This window comes from Leptonychotes weddellii, chromosome 10 (genome assembly GCF_054177405.1).
Source record: "Leptonychotes weddellii isolate Sample4059 chromosome 10, ASM5417740v2, whole genome shotgun sequence".
Classification (NCBI taxonomy): Eukaryota; Metazoa; Chordata; class Mammalia; order Carnivora; family Phocidae; genus Leptonychotes; species Leptonychotes weddellii.
Genome location: NC_138378.1, coordinates 121,182,410 through 121,208,371, shown reverse-complemented (window position 1 = coordinate 121,208,371; position 25,962 = coordinate 121,182,410). Strand labels below are relative to the sequence as shown.

Below are 25,962 nucleotides of genomic sequence, written 5' to 3'. Positions count from 1 at the left end.
GTGAAGCTCAAGCGAGGTCTTACGTGCAGGTTGCTGGGAACAGTGGCTAGCACATAGTGAAGACGGTGTTGGCTGTTTGCCGTATTCTGTTCTTAATTTGTCAGGAACACGCTGTAGATCACTGCCATCCTTTGTAAGATTGGCTGGTCAGCGTTTGTGGGATGTAACCGCGGAGTGAAAAAGGAAAGTTCTGGTTGTCAGGAAACACAGAATCAGAGTCAGGGAGAGAAAATAGTAACAGCGCCAGAGAGTACAAAGGCCCGGTTAATAATAAAGATCATGTTGGCCATAGAATTGTCAAAAACTTACATCAGCATCTCACGTGGTTAACATGAGTAGTAGATAAATACATGAGCTGAGAAGACAGAATTAAAACACATTTCTCAGCCCCTTTTTGTGTTGTTTTTCTTAATACTCAGATCCTGTTTCTGTGGAGGGGACACAGGGAAGGAGCAAGCTTTCTCCTTTATCGGGTTTACCCTCCACACGGGAGACAGGGGCCAGACCGCGTGACCGAGTTTGCCCAGACTTGGAGGAGGTTTCTAGCACAGGGTACTTTCATACCTTTTAACCTCACTGGTGTTATTAGTCCTATTTCTTCCTTCTGACTAAGGGAAATTGCCCCTCATAGAAGAGAAATGAATGGAAAAGGTGAGTTTCAGTACCTAAAACCGGGCCAAAATCAGACCGGTTGGCTCGACAGAGTGGAAATGAAGCAGCTGGGCTGAGTGGACTCAGAGTCAGCAAAGGAGACAGCAGGCCCTCCTCCCGAACTTGTAAAACTTCTTCCCAGCCTGTGGCCTATTGGGTCCGGGGCTGGGACAGACGGAATCCAGGAGCCGCCAGGAGCAGTGTTCGGGAGGACACCCCTGCCCCCTGGTGCTGCCCCAGGTGGAAGAGGTAGCTCAGGGGCCCCCGTCCGTGCGGCCATGGTCTCAGGAGCCGTGTCTGCTGTAGGCCCCGGCCAGGTCTCTGAGCGAGTCTCCTCCCGCGCTCCAGCCCCAGGAAGCCCCCGGGGGTGGTGGGCTCCGTCCGTCGGAGCCCGGCTGTGGGTGAGCCCCACGTCCTCCTGTGCGCTGGAAATTCAGACCGCGGTGTTCGGAGGGTGCAGCCTTCTCCTGGTCGCTCAGGGGATACTTCTGTAGCTCGCAAATGAACCATGTCCTTTTTCGTCTACACGTTCCAGCCATTTGAGCTTCCTTCTTTACCTGAAAGGCGATGAGCAGACTTCCACCCCAGAAGGAGGTGAGTCTCTGTAGCCACTTCTGATAGCTCTGATGGAAAGGTGCCCAAGGAGGGGTTAAGGGCAGTGCCCAAGGGGGATGTTTGGGCATACTTCTGCTTGATAAATTATACCTGGTGGCTTTGGCAATCGAGACAGGACACGGTAGGGGCGCCTGGGTGGCTCAGTCAGTTAAGCGTCTGCCTTCGGCTCAGGTCATGATCCCAGGGTCCTAGGATCAAGTCCCGCATCGGGCTCCCTGCTCAGCGGGGAGCCTGCTTCTCCCCTCTGCCTGCCACTCCCCCTGCTTGTGCTCTCTCTCTCCCATGCTCTCTCTCTGGCAAATAAGTAAAATCTTTAAAAAAAAAAAAAAGGACAGGATAGGATATTCTCATACTTCTAATGAGGAACAGCTATGTTTCTCTTCAGCATAAAACAAAAGTGTTTCTTCCCGCCCCACCTGATTGCAGCCAGAGCGCGGCCACCAGCCCCACCCCTGTTGCATGATCATGCTGCTAGGCAGGAGGCTGCCCCCTCTGCAGCTGTGGGGGTCGGCGGCTGGTGTCCATAGGTGTCTCGTCTACAGCGGACAAAACTTAACTTTGGGTACACAGGCCCACCTCTTAGTAGCTCCGAACTACTGGATTCCCTAAAGCATGCAGCTTCACAAGTGCTCCAATTTCTGTTCCTGTTGAGGTCCATGAGAATTGTAGATTCAAAATGACTGTGCATCCATCAGCTGCTTCTGCATTTACCATGGGTTTAACGAGTGAGAGATGAGAAGGCAGGTATTTCCTGTGGTGGCCACTGCTACTCCCAGCCCTCCCGTCTGGCTGGTGTGCCCTGTTTGGTGATGCTTCCTGTGTCCTGGAGTCTGGGGACTCTGCCTCTTCACCCGGCTTTCAGGAGCACGGCTTGGTGGAGCTGGTACCAAACTTCCTATAAAATGAGACATGAGATTTCAGGGTCAGGTGCAGCACTCCCTGTCATCCTTAGCCTCAGTTTTGAGGACATATTTTCCCAAAGATGTACAGACAAGAAAGCACGTTTCTGATTCCGCCTGAAATGAAATTGCACTGGGATATGGATAAAGAGAAGATAGTAGCCATGCATCATTAAGCAGCTAATTTAAATTATGAAATAGACATAAATCATACATACATTTCAGCTAAAATGTGTTAACATTCATCCACAGTGATATGCTGAATGTTTACTAATTTTCTTCTCATTTTGTGATGTAACAAGCATAAATGTAAGATTTTGATTCATTCATTTCATTTCAGCTTGTATATAAGCAAAGAAAGTCATTAAGATGTGCTTTAAAGAGGACGCTGTAACAATATAAACAAATAAATAACTTTTATGAATGAGCTTTAATATATTTTATTTAAATATCGGGCATAATTTTTACCCATTCAGAATATTCATAGCAAAACATCTAATGAATCATGAGTAAAAATCATGAAGTGCTTTGTTTTGTTTTTTAAATTTTCATCCAAGAAAGGAAGAGTATTGTGGTCTGATACATGTCTAGCAATTTCATATTTAATTTCTGCCTGTCTCAAGAGTGGAGTGTGTGTGTTTCCAGAAACTCAGCACTGTCTTTTAATCGGTTTGAATTCTCCCTCCTGCTTGAAAGAAAGAACAGTAGTGAGCATTGAGCCGCCACAGGCTCAACCCTGTCCCTGGGTCTCTGTCCTCCACTCCTCCCTCCCTTGGGAGGCCGTCCGTCAGTCCCTGTCCCTCAGGGCCCCAGAGGTTGGCTTAGGAGCTGCTTGCATCAGACCCTTGCTCAGACTTCCGACAGTGGGGTGAGAAGCGTTCAGAGCTCAGACTCCGTGTTGAGCAGCGAAGTGGTGGGTCATGAGCGGATTTGACACCTTAGGGTCACACTTGGCTACCAAGCCCTCCCTGTCTTTGTCACCGGGTGCAGGAAACTCCAAAGATCAGTGCTGATGGTAAGGGTAGAAGATGTCAAAACAAGAAGGAAAATTGAGCTCCATGGTAACACCATGTGGCCTCTGTGTCCGGGGCAGAGAAAAAGAAAGATAAGCGTGTCGTAAGGTTCTTTCTTTCTTGTAGCGCTCTGATTTTGAGAGACAAGTCCCCTACCTGTGAGTTCTAACTCTGTCCAGTAGGGTCCTCTCTAAATTCCTGGGGACACCATCACTGCTTCACGGGAACCGAACGCCCTTGGGCACAGGGATTGGTTTGCACGTGTGGGCATGTTGGGTGTTTCTGTGTCGCTCACTTCCTGTTCACCCCGATTCCCATGCACTTCTGTCCCTGGGAAACCCAGTCTGGACATGCCCCCTGCTTGAGTCCTCTTTACTCTTCACTCGACCCAAATTGACTATTTTAATTAAACGTCTTTTAAACACAAGAAAGAATTTTATTAAACACTCAGTAAATATTAACATTTTTCCACATTTACTTCAGCCATTTTTGCAATAAGTTCAAGTATACATTACCAACGTGGCCTTTCAGGCGCCCCAGTTCCGTCCCCTCCCAGAGGGGTCACTCCCACGCGTGTGTCTTGTGTGCTCACAGGCCATGTTTTCACACTTCCGCTGCATGCACACGCATACTCACAGAAACATGGAAGTGTCTGGTGCACGCGTTCTTGCGTTTCTCTAAGGCCCACGTTCAAAGTGCCACTGCCTGGCTGTATGGCGTTTGTATTTTCAGTTTTATTTTTTTTAAGATTTCATTTATTTATTTGTCAGAGAGGGAGAGAGAGCACAAGCAGGGGGAGCGGCAGGCAGAGGGAGAAGCAGGCTCTCCACTGAGCAGGGAGCCCGATGTCGGGCTCGATCCCAGGACCCTGGGATCATGACCTGAGCCGAAGGCAGACGCTTAACCAACTGAGCCACCTAGGAGCCCCTGTATTTTCAGTTTTAAAGGAAAACAGTCAGATTGCTTTCCAAAGCAGCTGTAATAATTCACACTCCCAACACCAGTGTCTTAAAGTTTTTGTTTCCTCACCTGCGAATCAGTCATTATTGGTCAGACTTCTGTCTGGTGAGTCTGAAATTCTAACCTCACGTTTTAACTTAATGCTTCTGAGTGAAACGCCTTTTCACGTGAAAGCGTCTGTTGGCGTTTCCTCCCCGGGGCTCCCAGGGTCTGGGCCTGTGTTTCCATCGGGTTATCTTTTGTTACTGCTCTGTTGAAGTTCTCCACATATTTTGAGTATTTAATCTTTTGTCCTTTATGAATCCTGCAAATATCTTCTCCTGATCTGGGAATATTATTTCTAACCCTAGAAAAATATTGTAATTGCGATATACCAACATGACCTTTTTTGTGTGCAGCCTATCACATTTTTGGAGTGTCCTCACCTTGCTTCCACATGTTGTTATGTCAGAAATAGTAAGTGCAGACTGATCATGCCAGTGTCCTTGAACTGGGCCGGGCAGGTTGGAACAGGTGAAGCACCGACCATACAGCTTTCTAGACCAGTTTCCTCGCTGAGCTCCAGTGTGCCGTCGCTGTGACCACCGTGTGCACATGGAAGTAGCTTTATGAGGGGGATTAGTGGAAAGAGAGTGTAGAGCAGCTCCCGTGCCCTGCGCCTGGAGCTTCGGAGGGCCGAGAAGGCCACGCAGAGCTCCCCGGGCTCTGTGTCAGGCGCTGTCACAGACCATTCCTCCCGTGTGCCCAAATGCACCCTGAGCCCCTGATTCCCTGCCACCTTAGATTCTAATGGGAACGAGACGGGATGCACAGTTGGCTTAGGGAGCATTCCCCCATGGGTCCCGGGCACCTGATCTGTGACCACGTAGACAGACACCCCGTGACCTCCCTGCACACCCCAGGAGCAGTCAGCCCTCTCTGGAAACCCGCTGTCACCCCACCTCTTGGGGTGGAGATGGCAAGAGGAAATGGCAAGGGGCTTGTGGGCACCAGCCTTTGGCCGAGGTTAAGAATGTTTTTGTTTTTTGGGGCGCCTGGGTGGCTCAGTCGTTAAGCATCTGCCTTCGGCTCAGGTCATGATCCCAGGGTCCTGGGATCGAGCCCCGCATCGGGCTCCCTGCTCCGCGGGAAGCCTGCTTCTCCCTCTCCCACTCCCGCTGCTTGTGTTCCCTCTCTCGCTGTATCTCTCTCTCTGTCAAATAAATAAAATCTAAAAAAAAAAAAAAAGAATGTTTTTGTTTTTGTTTGTCTTTAATGTTGACAACTCTAGAACGACTGTTGAGTGTTAGGGCTTTGGCACACCTGTCCAAACAGTACACCCTGCTTTCCTCTTGGGAGTTATTCTTTGTATGCCTGTAATCGGCTTCTCTTTTTAAGTTGCTTTTAATTAAATTATATTTATTTTGTAATTGTTAATTCTAGAACAAATTGCTTTTCCCTTTAAAGGGAAAAGGGTTTGTATTCATGAGACTTGTAGACGGGGGTTGTATCTGCAGATAATATAACTAGATCATTCATTGTGTCTTTTCATTAACGTCTTGCTTGGTGTGGCACGTCTGTTACATTGATGAACCAGTATCAATACGTGATTATTGACAACTGTTGATGGTTTACATCTGGGCTCATGCTTTGTGCCACACATATTCATTGTGTTTTTATCTTCACAAGCAATGAAATGTGCATTCCTGACATCGGTGGTATATCCATCCATTAGATTCGGCCTCTTGTGCGGTAGTGAGATTGTCCAGAATCCCAGCACCACCTTTTTAATCCACTGTTTGGAATACTCTCTTGTTCAAAAGAAAGAGCCATGATGAAAGTCGGTGGGTAAAACTTACACCACCGCTTGGGTTTTCAAAGTACTTCTCAGCATTAGAGTTCACTCGACTTTCTCTGCATCTGGAGGAAAACTTTGAAGCCGAAGATGGGAAAGAAAGTCTGTTCTGACGCTCCTCAGTGTGGTGTTTACGAAATTCAGTGATTCCTGTAACGCTGAGCCGGGGTACGCTGAGTGGAAGTTACTAGAGTTCCTCGTGGTGCTGTCATGAAGTCGTATTTCAGGACTTCATCTGCACAGATTACCAAGTCAGACTAAAATTGATGAGGCAAACACTTGAATTGGATGCTAAACGTCTGTATCCTTCCTTCATCTATCCACTCCTCCGGAAGTAAAGGTAAATTGTCGCTGGTCTCTCGTCCTTTTCTGCCTTCCCTCCAGAATCGTGGAATTCACATTTCTGGTTCCCAATCAAAATTCAGAAACTTTTTCCAACACATAACCATACGTGATAGCTCAGAATTAATTGTTAAGCGTGTTTCAAATGTCTTATTTTGTTTTCTGTGACAAAATTCACCTCTTGGAGTTCACATCTTCTGCTTAGGTTACATTTCCACTTTATGCCAGAGGTCTTGAGCATTTATCATTTGAAGCATATTTTCCTCATTCTGAGCAAGCTGGTTGTTAATTTTACTGCTTTTCACTTGCTCACAGTTTTAATGAACTTTGGCATTTCCAGTCTTTTCCTAGAAGAAATCCTTATAGATATGGAAGTGTTCCATTTGGGGTTCCACTGCTACCATTAGAACACTCCTGAACCTGTCTTACACAAGAACCTCCACAGTGACGGACCGGATCACACACAGCCCTCCCAGACTCCCGTGGAGGTGGTGTGATCCATGCCTCGTGCACTAGACCGGCACTGAATTTCCTGTTTACCTAATAAATTACCTGGGATGTTTTTGGAGGTGTTCAGTATGGTTGTGGGGCTTTTTTAATTTAAAATGCAGCGTTGGGGGCGCCTGAGTGGCTCAGTCGGTTAAGCGTCTGCCTTCGGTTCAGGTCATGATTTCAGGGTCTGGGATTGAGCCCCACATCGGGCTCCCTGCTCGGCGGGAAGCCTGCTTCTCCCTCTGCCTGCCGCTCCCCGCCGCTCGTGTGCTCACGAGCTGGCTCTCTGTCTCTCAAGTAACTAAATAATCTTTTAATAAAATGCAGCATTGAAGTTGCAGGCAGTTTTGTTGAGGACTGTTTCTATGGCAAAGGTGAAGGGCACCATGTTCTCTGTCAGACATAGCCATCCAATGACCTGTGTCCCGATAACCAAGCAGTGAAAGGAGAGACGCCAGCGATGTGGCTCCTCCTCAGGCTATCGGTGAATCGAGAACAACGTGAGACCAGCAGAGCAGAGGGAGATGTCGAGGGAAACACGTGCAGAGCAGTAATCCCCTGCACAGGGCCCTGCACAACTTGGAAGTGAGACAGAAATGCCCGGGCAAAGGTCCTCTGAATGTGTGCTATTAATGCGGGGCAGAGGGCCCATGCAGACCCTTTAGGTGCTCTCTGCTGGACGTCCACATGGCTGGGCCTCACGGCAGGGTGGCCATGTTCCAGGACCACTGCCCTGTCCCGAGAGGACGCCATCAGCCCAGCACACAGGGCAGATGAGCAGCAGGAGGTCAGACTATCTGAGTTGTGCTGCCGAAGGAAAGGGCACACCCCTCCACAGAGAAGCTGAAGTTTCTCCACTCGTCTGTGTCTTTTTTCTCTGCCCAGCACAGAGGCCTACTTCATTTCTGATTCCTCTCTGCCGCCGGACCAGCAGTGGGGGCTCCCTGCTCGGCAGGGGACCGTCAGAAATGAATTTTGTAGGAGTATTTTCATTTAATGTTTTCTAAATGATTAATGAGAATGCTTCCACCAACCTAGAGTTAGGCAGGTCAGGACTGTACATGGGAATCTTACAGAAAAACAGATCCACTGGGAATGATTTGTCTTTACAGATTTTGACTAGCCCTATATTTCAAAGCTCACTCTCCCTGCAGGAGGGAGGCCTCAGGCTAGTGGGAAAGCTGTGCACGTTTCAGCTTGCTCAGCACTGCTCGGCCTGGAGGGTTGCACAGGGTCCCAGCGTCAGACACGGGAGGCTGCGTCTGGCCAGACTAAGAGAATCGGGTAACGGTGCTTTTATCTGCTTTTCCTCAAAACAAGCAAAACTAAGTCTGTACCATTGTTAGGGAACGCCCGAGTCCCATCACTGCAGTTGTCTGCACTTTATTGAACCACAGCGTGGTTTCCCTGGGGACAGTGGTCACTGCCCCCCCCCCCCGCCCAGCTTGTGTGTCCAGGCCTGGCCTTGCACTGGGCACCTCAACCCCCTAAGAAAACGTTTGTCACCTTCAGTGAGCATACTCAAGCTGGACCGGGTCTCCAGTGTTTCATGTTTCGTCTCTATGAACAGTGTATTTTTTTTCTAGCAAGGGGCATTTTTTTCTTTCTGAATTCTTCCATTTTTCTCTTTCCCTGGAGGCTGGGAGGTGTGTGCTTTCCTCTTGATTTTTAAAGCAATGCAAGTGGTACCAAGAGAGAAGAGGAGGAAGGCTTGTTCCTTCTTCGATCCTAGCTTCCAGATCTCTCTAAGAAAGTCACAGTAGAGACAGTGTGCTCATTAAGAAAGCCACACACGGGCTCTTTTTCACCCACCTGCTTTCTGTTCTCAGCTGTCAGGTTGAGCCCAAACTCCCAGATTCACATCACAGGGAGCCACGTTGAGTGTCACCTGCATCCATGCCACCCAGGGCTCTCTGTTGGCAGTGTGGTGCCCATGCTGCGAGGGGCTCGGGGTTGGCAGGTGCAGACTGTGCCCAGAGAGAGGCTGATGCGAGGGAGCGGTACCGCCAGCAGGAGGGGACAGCAGTGCCTTCCCTGCCACAGAACCCCAAGCGTGTCCTGTCTGCATGGGAGAAGCAGTGGATGGAGGAGCAGATGGCCCAGTGGCAGTGAGGGATCCGCGCGTTCCGTGGGCTTGTTCCCTCTCACTGTAATATCAGGGCGAGGGAGCACAAGTTAATAGTTCTAAAATAACATGCTACAAATTTTTTTATATAAAAGAATTTTTGCTTCACTATATGAGTTTTGTGATTTTATTCATGTCCCCACGTTCAAGGAAGACATGGGTGAATTTTGTCTTTTCCCCTCTTGAAAAGCCGCTGTGGGAGCTGCTGTATGCGGGCAAGACTGCAGGGAGCCGAGAAACCCCATGTGGGGGGCAGGAGGAGTGCGGACCGCGGATCAGCCCCACACGGTTTCTGCACTCTCCCATCCCCTAGCCCCAGTTCTTCTCTGAATGCCTGTATTTGCTGTAGAAAGAGCGGGCGATGGGGGTGCGTGGGTGGCTCAGATGGTTAAGCGTCTGCCTTCGGCTCAGGTCATGATCCTGGAGTCCCGGGATCGAGTCCCACATCGGGCTCCCTGCTCGGCGGGGAGTCTGCTTCTCCCTCTGACCCTCCTCCCTCTCATGCTCTCTGTCTCTCATTCTCTCTCTCTCAAATAAATAAATAAAATCTTTAAAAAAAAAAAAGCGGGCGATGGCGAGGAAACAGCGCGTAACTTGGAGGGAGACTTGGTCATGCGATGCATGATGGCTGTTTTCATACCGGCTGCCAGCTTTGATTTGACTCTAACGAGTGAGGCTGTGTGTGGAGGCACGTTTAGACATACAGATCGCGCTTGACAGCCGTGGGGCTAGTACACTTTAAACTCAGGCGGCAGGTAAGGGTTCAGAGCAGGGCTTTTCCAGCTTTCCTGTGTACTCAGGCCCCGGGGCCTTCGTGGAGGCAGGTTCTGGTGTGGTAGGTCCATGCAGGGCCCCAGTCTGCAGCTGGGGGGAAGGACCACTCGCAGAACCGGGGTTCTTAGTAGCTTTGAGCCCACCTTGTGTGTCTGGTTGCTTTCTGAAATCTGTTGATATCTTCCTCCACCTGCCTGCATATCTTTATACAATTAATTAAACTAATTTTAATGTACTTCCATCTCTTTCAGCTAAAAGTAAATATTTCATTTGAAGCTGTGAACTTTTCAGCTACTCATACCATACCAAAAAATTACATTTTTATAACATTCATCAAACTACAGACCACTTTTCTGTGGTTTAACTATGAACAGACCGCATGCTTCACCAGTGGGACTCCGCAAGTTCATGTGCAAAGTAGTCAGTACTTAAAAAGTAGTTTCCTTAGAATTCAGTCTGTACCTAGTTAGACCCTTAGGTCAGCCCACAAAAGCCTGTTTGACCATTAAATACATCTTGAATAGAATACTAATATTACTCTTTCGCCTATAACTGGCTACCATATTTAGTATTTCTAAGAAAAAATATTTTTTTCATTCCAATTTGAGATTCCCCAGAACACGTTTTTTTTTTTTTCCTTAAGAAATGGATCTAATTTTTTTTTTTCATGTGGCCTTCTACATACCCCAACAGTGCTTATTGAAAATTACATTTTCCTTTTCAGTAATTTGGGGATACTGTCTTTGTTGTACATTAAATTCTGAGTGCAGTTGAGCTTGTCTTTTTTTTAATTAATCTTTATTTTTAGGATTCTTTCAGGTTTAGTACAGAGAGTTCCATATACCCCCTCTTTTGCACACAGTTCTTATTATATCTTGTATTATTGTTAACATCTTGCATTTGTGTAGGACATTTGTTACAATAGACTGATACATTGTTATTAAAAATCTATCCTTTAGAACTCACTCCTGGTGTTGTACATTCTTTGAGACTGGACAAATGGATAATGAAGTTTATCTACTGTTAGGGTATCCCACAGAATAGTTTCACTGCCCTTAACATCCTCTGTCTTCTGCCTGCTTGTCCTTCCTCCCCGTTAGCCCCAGGAAACCACCGATCTTTTGACTGGCTTCATAGATTTGCCTCTTACAGATTGTCTTATTTGCTGGAATCATATAATATGCAGCCTTTTCAGGCTGCCTTCTACGTAGCCATGTGCATTTAGGGTTCCTCCAGGCCTTTTTGTGGTTTGGTAGCACATTTCTTTTTAGTACTGAAAAGTATTCACTTGTCTGGATGTACCACAGTTTATTCATTCACCTATCAAAAGACATCTTGGCTGCTTCTGGTTTTTGGCAGTGATGAATAAAGTTGCGTTCTTGTGACAATTCGGGAGGAAGAAAAGATGGTGGAGGAGTAGGGGACCCTATTCCAGCCAGTCCCCTGAATTGAGCTGGATATCTACCAGACCACTCTGAACACCCAAGAAATCAGCCTGAGATGTAAGAAGATATATCTGGATCTCTACAAACAGAATATCGCAGGCAGTTGGTTTCGAGGTACGAAGTGGGGAGCCGTGATTCCATGAGCAAATATCGGAGGATAAACAGAAGGTGGAGGGAGCCATGGGGATGCTGCACCACCGGTGAGCAATAGCCTCCCGCACTGGGGACAGGGCACAGACTCGCAGACCAGTAGCAACAGGGAAAGGACTTTAGGGCAGCCCCCCGGACTGAAACCTGGAGCGGTGGGGCCGTGCCTGTGAACCGGGGGTGGCTGGTGGTTTTAGAAGCAAAAAGGGCAGAGATGAACCCCAACCTGGAGGCGAGGACTGGGAGCCCTGCTGAGGGGTACACAACCCAGGACGCTGCAGTTTATAGCAGCACAGACAGAAACAGAGATACTGTGGCCTGGAGAGCTCACTGAAGAACAGACTGCGGTCTCTCTGCTCTGAGGCAGAGGGTTGGAAACGGTCTCTTCTGCTCTGACTCTAGGAAGAGACGCAGAGAACCACCAGAGAACAAAAGCCCCAAAAAACCGGTTTTCACTGAGCCCCTCTCCCCCACACACAGGGGGCAGGGCAACTCTGCCCAAACAGGGTTGCCTGAGTAACAATATGGCAGGCCCATCCCCCAGAAGACAGGCTGGGAGAACAAGAGGCCGACAACCCTAAGGTCCCTATAGAACAGGTGCATCTTGCTTGGGTTGTGGTCAATAATTTGGACTCTGTACATTACCTCAACCATTTCTCAACAGAATGAATAGGAGGAGGAACCCCCACAATAGGAAAGACTCAAGAGACTGTGATTCCTGCCACAGATTTACAAATGGATACAGATATAACCAAGATGTCGGAAATGGACTTCAGGGTAACAGTTATGAACATGATAGCTAGAATGGAGAAATCAATTAATGGCAGAGAGATTAGAGTCTCTAAGGGCAGAAATGAAAGCTGAACTGGCAGAATTTAGAAATGTTCTCAGTGAGATCCAATCTAATCTAGATAATCTAACAGCTAGGGTAAGCAAGGCAGAAGAATGAATTAGTGATCTAGAAGACCAATTGATAGAAAAAATGGAAAAAGAGGAGACCAGGGAGAAAAAACTCAAAATCCATGAAACCAGAATCAGAGAACTAAGTGACACCATGGAACGTTCCAATGTCAGAATTATTGGGATCCCTGAGAGGGTGGAGAGAGAGAGACCACTAAGCTGGCCCTTCAAGAAAATTAAAGGCGGTTCTATAAAAAGAGAAAGACCCCAAGAGTGACACAGAACAGAAATTTACAATCTATAGAAACAAGGACTTCACAGGCAACGTGATGACAATAAATTCATATCTTTCAATAATCACTGTCATCGTGAACATAAATGCTCTCATAAAATGGCACAGGGTTGCAGATTGAATAAAAGGACAGGACCCATCCATATGCTGTCCACAAGAGACTCATTTTGAACCTAAAGATACCTCAAGGGCGCCTGGGTGGCTCAGTGGTTAAGCGTCTGCCTTCGGCTCAGGTCATGATCCCGGAGTCCTGGGATCGAGTCCCGCATCGGGCTCCCTGCTCTGCGGGGAGTCTGCTTCTCCCCTCCCCCACTCCCCCTGCTTGTGTTCCCTCTCTCGCTGTGTCTCTCTCTGTCAAATAAATAAATAAAAAAATGAGAAAAAAAAAGATACCTCAAAAGAAAGCTGTTCTTTTATCAGACAAATTAGATTTTAAGCTAAAGACTGTACTTAGAGACACAGAGGACACTATATCATTCTTAAAGGGTCTATCCAACAAGAAGATCTAACAATTGTAAATATCTACACCCCCAACATGAGAGCAGCCAACTACATAAGCCAACTGTTAACCAAAATAAAGAGTAATATTGATAATATGTTAATTGTAGGAGACCTCAATACTCCACTCTCAGCAATAGGCAGATCATCTAAGCAGAAAATCAACAAAGAAACCAGAGCTTTGAATGACACTGGACCAGATGGACCTCAGAGATATATACAGAACATTCCACCCTAAAACAACAGAATACTCATTCTCGAGTGCACATGGAACTTTCTCCAGGGTAGACCACATACTGGGTCACAAATCAGGTCTCAACCAATACCAAAAGATTGAGATTATTCCCTGCATATTCTCAGACCATAATGCTTTAAAACTGGAACTCAATCACAAGAAAAAATTTGGAAGAAATTCAAACATGTGGAAGCTAAAGACCACTCTGCTCAAGAATGTTTGGGTCAACCAGGAAGTCAAAGACCTTAAACAATTCATGAAAACACATCGGTCGAAAACCTATGAGATACTGCAAAGGCGATCCTAAGGGGAAAATACATGGCCATCCAAGCCTCACTCAAAAAAATAGAAAAATCCCGAATTCACCAACTTTACACCTTAAAGAACTAGAGAAAAACCAACAAATGATGCCTAGGCCATGAGTTAGAAGAGAAATAATTAAGATTAGAGCAGAGATCAATGAATTAGAAACCAGAAACACAGTGGATCAGATCAAGGAAACTAGAAGCTGGTTCTTTGAAAGAATAAGATTGATAAACCACTGGCCAGACTTATCCAAAAGAAAAGAGAAAGGACCCAAATTAATAAAATTATGAATGAAAGGGGAGAGATCACGACTAACGCTAAGGAAATAGAAACAATTATTAGAAATTATTATCAATTATATACCAATAAATTAAGCAACCTGGAAGAAATGGATGCCTTCTTGGATACCTATAAGCTGCCAAGACTGAAACAGGAAGAAATTGACAACCTGAATAGGCCAATAACCAGTAACGAGATTGAAGCAGTGATCAAAAACCTCCCAAAAAACAAGAGTCCAGGGCCTGATGGATTCCCTGGGGAATTCTACCAAACATTCAAAGAAGAAATAACACCTATTCTCCTGAACCTGTTTCAAAAAATAGAAACAGAAGGAAAGCTTCCAGACTCATTCTATGGGGCCAGCATTACCTTAATCCCCAATCCAGGCAAAGACCCCATCAAAAAGAATTTCAGACCAATATCCACGTTGAATGTAGATTCCAAAATTCTCAACAAAATCCTAGCTAATAGGATCCAAAAATACATTGAAAGGATCATCCATCATGACCAAGTGGGATTTATCCCCAGGATGCAAGCATGGTTCAACATTTGCAAATCAATCAGTGTGATAGAACACATTAATAAAAGGAGAGAGAAGAGCTATATGGTCCTCTCAATTGATGCAGAAAAGCATTTGACAAAATACAACATCCTCTGATTAAAACTCTTCAGAGTATAGGGATAGAGGGAACATTCCACAAGTTCATAAAATCCATTTATGGAAAACCCACAGCAAATATCATCCTCAATGGGGAAAAGCTGAGAGCCTTTCCCTTAAGATCAGGAACATGTCAAGGATGCCCACTCTCGCCACTATTGTTCAACGTAGTACTAGAAGTCCTAGCAACAGCAGACAGACAACAGAAAGCAATAAAAGGTATTCAAATTGGCAAAGAAGTCAAACACTCTCTCTTTGCAGATGACGGGATACTTTATGTGGAAAATCAAAAAGATTCCACCCCCAATTTACTAGAACTCATACAGCAATTCAGTAATGTGGCAACATACAAATTCAATGCACAGAAATCAGTTGCTTTCTTATACACTAACAATACAACTGTAGAAAGAGAAATTAGAGAAACGATTCCATTTACAATAGCACCAAAAACCATAACATACCTCAGAACAAACCTAACCAAAGAGGTAAAGGAGCTATACTCTAGGAACTACAGAATACTCATGAAAGAAATTGAAGAAGACAAAAAAAAAAATGGAAAAACATTCCATGCTCATGGTTCGGAAGAATAAACATTGTTAAAATGTCTATTCTGCCCAGAGCAATCTATACCTTCAACACCATCCCCATCAAAATTCCAATGACATTTTTCAAAGTGCTGGAACAAACAATCCTAAAATTTGTATGAAATCAGAAAAGACCCCGAATCACCAGGGAAATGTTGAAAAAGAAAAAGCTGGGGGCATCACGTTGTCAGATTTCAAGCTATATTGCAAAGCAGTGATCACCAAGACAGCATGGTACTGGCATAAAAACAGACATATAGACCAATGGAACAGAATAGAGAGCCCAGATATGGACCCTCAACTCTATGGTCAAATAGTCTTCGACAAAGCAGGAAAAAATATGCAGTGGAAAAAAGACAGTCTCTTCAATAAATGGTGCTGGGAAAATTCTATATATAGCTGGGACAGCTATATATAGAAGAATGAAACTCGACCATTCTCTAACACCATATACAAAGATAAACTCAAAATGGATAAAGACCTCAATGTGAGACAGGAATCCATCAAAATCCTAGAGGAGAACATACGCAGTAACCTCTTTGCATCAGCCACAGCAGCTTCTTTCAAGATACATCTCCAAAGGCAAGTGAAACAAAAGCAAATGAACTTTTGGGACTTCATCAAGATAAAATCTGCACAGCAAAGGAAACAGTCAATTCAAAGAGGCAATCCACGGAATGGGAGAAGATATTTGCAAATGACACTACAAAGGGCTGATATCTAAGATCTGTAGAGAACTTCTCAAACTCAGCACCCAAAAAACAAGTCAAAAAATGGGCAGAAGACATGAACAAACACTTCTCCAAAGAAGACATACAAATGGCTAACAGACACATGAAAAAATGTTCATCATCATTAGCACTGGGAAATTCAAATCAAAACCACATTGAGATACCACCTTACACCATTAGAATGGCAAAAATGGACAAGGCAAGAAACAACAAATGTTGGAGAGGTTGTGGAGAAAGGGGAACCCTCTTACACTGTTGGTGGGAATGCAAGTTGGTACAGCCACTTTGGAAAATAGTGTGGAGGTGCCTCAAAAGATTAAAAATAGAGGGCACCTGGGTGGCTAAGATGGTTAAGTGTCTGCTTTCGGCTCAGGTTATGATCCCGGGGTCCTGGGATCGAGTCCCGCATCGGGCTCCCTGCTCGGCAGGGAGCCTGCTTCTCTCTGCCTCTGCGTCTCTCTCTCTCTCCCTGTCTCTCATGAATAAATAAATAAAATCTTTTAAAAAATTTTAAAAATAGAGCTACCCTATGACCCAGCAATTGCACTACTGGGTATTTATCCCAAAGACACAGATGTACTGAAAAGAAGGGCCATATGCACCCCAATGTTCATAGCAGCAATGTCTGCAGTAGCCAAACTGTGGAAAGAACTGAGATGCCCTTCGACAGATGAATGGATAAAGAAGATGTGGTCCATATATACAATGGAATACTACTCAGCAATCAGAAAGGATGACTATCCAACTTTTACATCAACATGGATGGGACTGGAGGAGATTATGCTAAGTGAAATAAGTCAAGCAGAGAAAGCCTATTATCATATGGTTTCACTTATTTGTGGAACATAAGGAAAAGCATGGAGGACATTAGAAGGAAGGGAAAAATGAAGGGGGGGAAATCGGAGGGGGAGATGAACCATGAGAGACTATGGACTCCAAGAAACAAACTGAGGGTTTTAGCAGGGAGGGGGGTAGAGGGATGGGTTAGCCAGGTGATGGGTATTAAGGAGTGCACACACTGCATGGAGCACTGGGTGTTATACGAAAACAATGGATCATGGATCACTACATCAAAAACTAATGATGTACTATATGGTGACTAACATAACAATAAAATTAAATTTAAAAAAAAATACAATTCTATGAAAAAAAAGAAAGTTGTGTTCTTGTGCCAGGTTTTTTGTGGATATAAATTCTGAAGTTACTTGGGTAAATATCTAGGAGCACTACTCCTGGATTATATGGTAAGCCTGTGTTTAGTTTTGTAAGTAATTGCCAGGCCGTCTTCCAGAGCAGTTGTACCATTTTGCATTTTCACCATCGATGAATGAAGAGTTCCTCTTGCTCCACATCTTCGTCAGCATTTGGTGTTGTCAACTTTCTGGATTTTAACCATTCAGATGGGTGTCTAGCAATACTATTGCATTTTGTTTTAATTTGCAGTTTGCAGCTCCCTAATGACATATGTGTGATGCGGAGCATTTTCCATGCTTTTTTGTCATCTGTATATCTTTGTTGAGGTACCTGTTCAGATCTGATGTCCACTTACTGAGTTTTGTTATTGTTGATTTTTAAGTTCTTTGTATATTTTGGATACAAGTCCCTTATCAGATGTGCGGTTTGCTGACATTTCCTCCCAGTCTTTGGCTTGTCTTCTTGTATTCTTGACATCATCTTTCACAGAGCAGTTTTTAATGAGTCCATTTTTCTCTTTTATGGATCATGTTTTCAGTTTTGTATCTAAAAAGTTATCACCAAACCCAGGTCACTTAGATTTTCTCCTATGTTCTGTTTTCGACATTTCACGGTTTTGCATTTTATATTTAGGTCTATTACCCATATTGAGTTAAGTTTTGTGAAGGATGGAAGGTCTGTGTTGAGATTGATTTTTTTCTCCCCCTCACATAGATGTCTAGTTGTCCCAGAATCATTTGCTGAAGGGACTGCTCTTTCTCCATTGACTTAACTTTACTCCTCTGTCAAAGATCAGTTGACTGTATTTATGAGGTGTATTTCTGGTCTTTCTGTTCTGTTCCATGCATGTATTTGTTCTCTTTTTTGCTAGTGTCACAGTCTTTGTTACAGTAGTTTTCTAGTAAGTCATAAAGTTGGATGGTGTGTATTCTCCAACTTTGCTCTTCTCTTCAGTGTTGGGTTGGATATTTATGATCTTTTGCCTCTACACATAAACCAGAGAATCAGTGTGTCCACGTCCACAAAATAATATGGGAGTTTGATTGTGACTGCTGTGAATGTGCAGAAAAGTTGTGAGAACGGACACGTTGGCAGTGTGGAGTCTTCCTATCTGTTCACATGGAGCATCTTTCCATTTATTCACATATTTTTTTATTTCTTTCACCAGAGCCTTATAGTTTTCCTCATACAGATCTTCTACGTATTTTGCTAAATTTATATCCTACTATTTCATTTATGTTGGTGTTAACATAAATAGTATTGTGTTTTTTGGTTTTTTTTTTTAACAAAGTATTTCTTCTCTTTTTTTTAAGAGTTTATTTGAGAGAGACAGAAAGAACACACGAGCAGGGGGGAGGAGCAGTGGGAGAAGCAGGCTCCCACAAGCAGGGAGCCTGACACATGGGTGGATCCCAGGTCCCTGAGATCATGACCTGAGTAGACATTTAACTGACTGAGCCACCCAGGCACCCCAATGGTATTGTGTTTTTAATTTCGAATTTCAGTTGTTCATTGCTGGTGTAAATCAAACCAATTGACTTACAGATTAACCTCTCGTATCCTGTTCCTTTAGTTGCTTATTTCTTGAAGATTTTTTTTGGTGTTTTTGTTTTTGTTTTTTTGTCAGTTCTTTGGGATTTTCTGCATAGATGATTTTATCATCTGCAAAGAGTTTTATTTCTTCCTTTCTAATCTCTACACCTTTTTCCTTTTTTCTTTTCTTTTTTGTCTTATTGCATTAATTAGGACTCCTAGTATCATGTGCAATAGGAGTAGTGAAAAGAGGACATCCTTTCCTTATTCAAGATCTTACGGGGAAAACATCCAGTTTCTCATCATTAAGGCTGTTGTTAGCTGTAGGTTTCTGCAGATGTTCCTTATCAAGTGGAGGAAGTTCTCTGTTCCTTTGCTGAGAGTTTTTATCATGAACAGGTGTTATATTTTGTCAAATGTGTTTTCCACATCTATTGGTACACCATGTGACTTTTCTTGTTTAGCCTCTTTGATGTGATCAGGGTTACACTGATTTTTGAGTGTTAGACCAGCTTTTCATACCTGGAATAAATCCCATTTGGTCATGGTGTATAATTCTTTTTATACACTTTTGGGTTTGATTTGCTAATTTTTTGTTGGATTCAGTTTAGTTGGATTTGATTTTCTAATTTTGTTGAGGATGTTTGTGTCAGCATTCCTGAGCCATACTGGTCTATAGTTTTTTATCCTGTAATGTCTTTGTCTAGTTTTGGTATTAGGGTACTGTTAGCCTCATTGAATAAATTAGGAAGTATCCCCTCTGCATCTATTTCCTGGAAGAGATTGTAGAGAATTGGTATCATTTCTTCCTTAAATGTTTGGTAAAGTTTACTGGTGCATCTGGGCCTTGTGCTTTCTGTTTTGAAAGGTCATTATTTCTTGACTTAATTTTTAAGTAGATATTAGCCTATTCAGATTATCTCTTCCTCTTTGTGTGATTTTTACTAAATTGTGTCTTTCAAGGAATTGGTCCATTTCATCTAGGTTATAAAATTTGTGGACATAGAGTTCTTCATAGTATTCCTTTATTATCCTTTTATTATCCTTTTAATGTCCATGTAATCAGTAGTGATGACCCCTCTTTTATTTCTAATATTAGTAATTCATGTCTTCTCTTTTATTTCTTTGTTAGCCTGGCTAGAGGTTTATTAATTTTACTAATTTTGTTTAAAAACCAACTTTGAATTTTGTTGGTTTTCTCTGTTGATTTCCTGTTTTCAGTGTCATTGATTTCTGCTTTAATTTCTATTTTCTTCTTCTTCTATATTGCCTGCCTTTCCCTAGTATTCTAAGGTGGAAGCTTAGATGGTTGATTTTCTTTCTTTTCAAATATATTCATCTAATACTGTAAAATTCCCTCTTAGCACTGCTTTTACAGCATCTCACAAATTTTGATAAGTTGTACTTTCATTCTCATTTAGCTCCAAATGATTTTGATATCCTTTTAAATTCAGAAACTCTGGTGCATGGGCATTTGCCAGTGTATACAGCAGATAACTCCCTGCCACCTTGTATAGTCAGCTCATTTATAAATTGGGTTTGGGATGTGCAGAAGGTTTGCTTCTGTGCTTATCATACAGAACTTACGGAGTTCTAGAGATATTCTCTCTCAGTCATCCATCCTCTTTAGACATAGGAGTTATTTAGTGTTCTAAAAAAAACAAAAACAAAAACCATTTTCCAAAAAAAAATTTAAACATTTAAAATTCAGTAATTGTCATCTTTCTTTTCTCTGGACTTATAATCACCATAGAATCTACTTTTTGTGGCGTTCCTTATTTATGACTTCCTTATAGGTCTTTCTTCTGTCTATTAAAGACCATAGAGCATCCTACCATTTCAAGGTAAGAAGAAGCTCAGTTGAGAAGCCATCTTAGTATGGTGCATGGAGGACTCTCCCTGATGATTAATGGTCAGGCGGGTGGGCAGACTGAGGCACAGAGAAGCCGAGTCACTTGCAAGTGTCACATAGCTTGTTTTCTAACCATCTTCCAAACTGTATTCTGGATCCAGACATTGACGCCTCCAGTCTGTTTTGAAAAGCCCCTCTTCTGACTCTTCGGGATTGCGCTGTGTTGTCATGTTCATATCCATTATCTCATATGTGACCAGCACAGGCTATCTGATAATTTTGATGGTTTTTATGTACTGCGTATATATACTATATGTGAAATTCCAAATCCTATGAGAAGAGACATGACATCAATAAAAACGTTCCCTTATTCTGAGAGATGATGCAGCCACATTGAAACACTGTATATAAGTTCATTTCACGTGCAGTCCTTCAGAGAGCTGCCCTCATTCCCCCTCAGCACACTGATGGAGTGTTCCCTGGGGGTCAGGCCTGGCGGGCAGAGTTTTCAAGTCTAGCTCCCTTTCCTGCTGCTGGGGCACCTCTGAGAGAGAGTCTTTGCTCCAGAGCCACACACACACCCCACACGTGCACACACACACGTGCACATGCAGTTGCACATCACTGAATCAGGCTAAGCTCCATCCTCAGGACCTGGACCTGAGACGCACCTTCATTCACTTTCCTTCCCTGGTCCTGCAACCCCCACATCTTTACGTGCTTTCAGAGCCTCCTTTTAGGTTCTCCTTCTAGGGACCCCAACCTAAGCAACCTTCTACTTGAGCTTGTCATACCAAAAAAATATTTTAAAAAACCATGAGTGTTTTGTGGTTTCTTTTATTGGAAGAGGAAGCAGTCCCTACTTAAAGCACAGCTATGGAAACAGTAGTGACCACCTTTCTCCTTTGATAATTGTCTAGAACATACGTACATACGGCTTTACCGAGACACCCAACATATATTTTATCATTGACACCATTGCATACTTTACCAAGAAATGAAGGTATTCTGTCATTCTGTCTGCTGGGACATTGGCAGTTCCCTCCTTCGGGTGTGTGAAGTCTGAAAGCATGCTGAGTGATAGCTAACTAACTCAACTTTGACTTTGATTCTAGGCTCCATGGTCCCCTTTTCGATGCGGATCTTACACGCAGAGCTTCAGCAATACCTGGGCAATCCACAGGAGTCCCTGGACAGACTGCACAAAGTGAAGGCCATCTGCAGCAAGGTAATGATGGCTCCGTGATGACCTGTTCAATCCTCCTCCCCTCCCAACGGAGAGTACACCCCAGAGGGAGCGTACCACATTACTTCCTCCCAACCCACCCCAACAACCACCATTATCACTTCCCCCAGAAAGGGTGACCCAATTCATCATGACCACAGTTTTCTTTGTTCTCGCTAAAATTGTTTTGGGGGCAGTGGTTGTTTTTTGGCAAAATTTGGGGCCTGAAATCCTTCTTCCTTAGTTTTTGTTGTTGAGGAATAATTAACATACAATATTGTGTTTGTTTCAGGAGTACACATAGTGATTCAGCATCTATGTACATTAGGAAATCGTCACATAATAAGTCTGGTTACCACTTGTCACCGTAGAAAGTTGCAGCACTGTTATTGGCTGTATTCCCCATGCTGTCCGTTACATCCACATGTCTTATTTACTGTCCACTTGGAAGGTTTGCCGCTCTTAATCCCCTTCACCAATTTCAACCATCGCCCCCACTCTGGCAATCGTTGGTTTGTTCTCTGTGTCTCTGAGTCTGTTTCTGTTTTGTTCATTTCATTGTTTAGATTTCACATGTAGGTGAAGTCTTACAAGTCATACAGTATTTGTCTTTGACTTACTTCACTTAGCATAATAGCCTGCAGAGCCACCCATGTTGTCGCAAATGGCAAGATTTCACTCTTTTTACAGCAGTGTAATATTCCATCGTATATATGCACCACATCTTTTTTATCCAGTCATCATTGATGGACATTTAGGTTGCTTCCATATCTTGACTCTTGTAAATCATCCTGTAATGAACATAGAGGGGCATATGTCTTTTTGAATTCATGTTTTCATTTTCCTCAGATAAATACCCAGAAGTAAACTTGCTGGGTTGTACGGTAATTCTATTTTTAATTTTTTGAAGAACCTCCATATCGTTTTCCAGAGCGGCTGCACCAGCTTATATTCCCTCCAGCGATGCACAGGGCTCCCCTTTCTCCACGCCCTCACCAACACTTGTCATTTCTTATCTTTGATACTAGCCATTCTGAGAGGTATGAGATAATACCTCGTTGTGGTTCTGATTTGCATTTCCATGATAGTTAGTGATGTTGAGCCTCTTTTCATGTGCCCACTGGCCATCTGTATATCTTCTTTAGAAAACTGTCTATTCAGGCCCTCTACCTGGTTGGGTTTTTTAATACTGAGTTTTCTGAGCTCTTTATATAGTTTGGATATCAGATATGTCATTTGCAAATATCTTCTCCTATTCAGTAGGTTGCCTTTTCATTTTGTTGCTGATTTCCTTTGCTGTGGAAAAGCATTTTAGTTTGATATAGTCCCATTTGTTTATTTTTGCCTTTTGTTGTTGTTGTTCTTGCCTGAGGAGACAGAGCCAAAAAATACCACTAAAACCAGTGTCAGAGAGCTTACTGCCTATGTTTTATTCTGGGAGTTTTATGGTTTCAGGTTTTATATTTAAGCCTTTATCCATTTTGAATTAATTTGTCTGTCTGGTATAAGAAAGTAGTCCGGTTTCATTCTTTTGCATGTGGCTGTCCAGTTTTCCTGACGTTTATTGAAGAGACTGTCTTTTCCCCATTGCATATGCTTGTGTCCTTTGTCATAAATTAATGAACCATAAAAGTATGGGTTTATTTCTCAGCTCTCTATTCTATTCCATTGATCTATGTGTCTGTTTTTGTGCCAGTACTATACTGTTTTGGTTATTATAGCTTGTAGTATAGTTTGAAATCAGGGACTGTGATTTGTTCCGTTCTTTGTTCTTTCTCAGGATTGCTTTGGCTATTCAGAGTCTTTTGTGGTTCCATACAAATTGTAGGGTTGTTTGTTCTAGCTCTGTGAGAAATGCCATTATGTTTGGATAGGGATTGCATTGAATCTATAGACTCCTTTGGGTATTTTGACAACACTCTTATGGTCCTCAGCACAGAATATCTTTCCATTTATTTGCATCATCTTCAGTTTCTTTCATCACTGTCTTCCAGTTCTCTGAGTATAAGGCTTTCACCTTCTTGGCTAAATTTACTCCTAGATATTTTATTCTTTTTGATGTAGTTGTAAATGGGATTATTTTCTTAATTTCTCTTTCTGATAGTCTGTTATTGTATACAAATACAACAGATTTCTGTATATTGATTTTGTATCCTGCAACTTTAATTAATTCATTTATTGGGTCTAATAGTTTTGGGGTGATGCTTTAGGGTTTTCTGTATACAGTATCATCTGTACTTCCTTTCTAATTTGGATGCCTTTTATTTCTTGTCTGATTGCTGCACCTGGGACTTCCAATAATAGGTTGAATAAAAGTAAAGTAGCAAGAGTGGGCATCTTTAACTTGTTCCTGCTCTTAGAGAAAATGCTTTCAATCTTTTAGCGTTGAGTATGTTAGCTATGGGCTTGTCATATATGGCCTTCATCATGTTGAAGTATATTCCCTCTATATCCACTTCATTGAGAGTTTTTATCATAAATGGACATTGTGTCAGATGCTTTTTCTGCATCTATGGGGATATCATAGGATTTTTATTCCTCATTTTGTTAATGTGGTATATCACATTGATTGATTTGGGGATATTGAACCATCCTTGCATCCCTGGACTATATCCCACTTGATCATGGTGTGTGATCCTTTTATTGTATAGCTGAATTCAGTTTGCTAATACTTTGTTGAGGAATTTGGCATCTGTGTTCATCAGGGATGTTGGCCTGAGATTTTCTTTATTTTTTATTGTTTTCCTAGTGTCTTTGTCTGATTTTGGTATCAGGGTAATTGTGGCCTTGTAGAATGAGCTTGGAAGCTTTCCTTCCTCTTCAATTTTATGGAATTGCTTGAGAAGGACAGGTGTTTACTCTTTTTAAAATGTTTGGTAAAATACACCTGTGAAGCCATCTGATCCTAGACTTCTGTTTGTTGGGAGTTTTTTGATTACTGATTCAATTTCATTACTAGTAATTGGTCTAGTATTTCTTCCTTATTCAGTCTTGGAGGAGTATATGTTTTAGGAATTTATCCACTTCATCTAGGTTGTCTAGTTTGCTGGCATGTAACACTTCTTTAGTATTATTGGTGGATTCAAAGCAGGGAAATACTCTGTTGTGTAAAAATCATATGCCCTTAAATGTGGCAGACCATTCTCCCATCCTGCAAATACTACAAGCACCTGCCTCGTGTCTTACAGAGGCACTGGAACAATATTTAAAGAGATAATGGTTTAAAATGTTCCAGAATCAAAGCAGATTCTACTGTATAATGACAACGGTCCTTCGTAATACTGTCTCCAAAGGCAGATAAGGTTCGGAAGTGCTTTCTGAATTGTTCTTGGTTGGGAAATAACAGTTATGTGGAAGGCACCAAGCTGCATCAACAAAAGACCAAATCATTCCATTTAGTGATATTTGGAGGAAATATGGGATCTATAGAGTCTCCCCATCGCCAGGCTGTGGGCACCCCCGCCTCCCAGACTTCTCGTCCTTAGGATGGAAGTGCAGTGCCTTTCCTGCCTGCCTCGCGGTGCTGCTGTGTGGGTTGGGCGACGCCGTGTCTGTGGAGGGCTTTCCGAACTATGACAACAAGCGGTGAGGTTGGGAGCAGCACGTTAGTGCTCTTTTTAAATGAGATTAGATTCGTCCAGCTCGTCCTTTCTGTTTCCAGTTACTCCTGATGGGGTTTCTGTGGAGGTTTCCCAGGATGGTGGTGTCCTCGGGACTCGCAGCAGGGAGGTAGGTGGGCTCCTCCCTGCACAGAATGCACCTCATTCAAGCACGAGCAGGCGTCCTGGGCACCTTACACCCTCCAGCTTTGTACCAGCTCCTGGTTTCTAGAACTTCAGAGACAAACGGAAAACGTATTTTCTTTCTTACACACTGATGAGTTGACGGGGAAATTGTGTTAGCCAACATTTTTTTAGATTCTAACACTTTTTTCCTTGATCCCTGAAACCCAGTTAAGGTAGAATTATATTCAGAAATAAGAAACACATAACTTGTTACTGAGAAATGTGAAGTCAGTGATTTTCTACACTGTACGCAGATGATCTGCCTCCATATGTACCTGAGAGGAAATGCCTAGTGTTACAGGGACTTGAGGGTCGGAGAGAGACAGGAGTTCTGCAGGTCAGTTTTCCGGCGCTGAGGCGGCCTGTATCTTCAATATCGAGCTCCGTAGCTCGGGAGGCAGGGTCACGGTGGGAGGTGAGGGCGGGTCTTCCACCACCACGGCTCTAGGCTACTCGTACTTCTACTGAACATGTCGTGTTCACCAGGAACCAGCCTCTGGTCCTAAGCATTTTTCAAATATTAGCTCATTTAATCCTTACACAAACCCTATAACTAGGGGTTCTGTTACGCCAGTTTACAGCTGAGTGAACTG

The 25,962-nt window shown here is 43.4% G+C and overlaps 1 protein-coding gene across 4 annotated transcripts in view; it reads left to right on the top strand.

The window, feature by feature from the left end:
* TRAPPC12 (trafficking protein particle complex subunit 12) overlaps positions 1-25,962 on the top strand; it is an 85,561-nt gene that overhangs the window by 34,713 nt on the left and 24,886 nt on the right. For all 4 annotated transcript variants that reach the window (XM_081797259.1, XM_081797257.1, XM_081797261.1 and 1 more), the window contains exon 6: positions 21,475-21,587. In XM_081797259.1, coding sequence (XP_081653385.1) covers positions 21,475-21,587 — 113 coding nt within the window. The remainder of the gene's footprint in view (positions 1-21,474; positions 21,588-25,962) is intronic.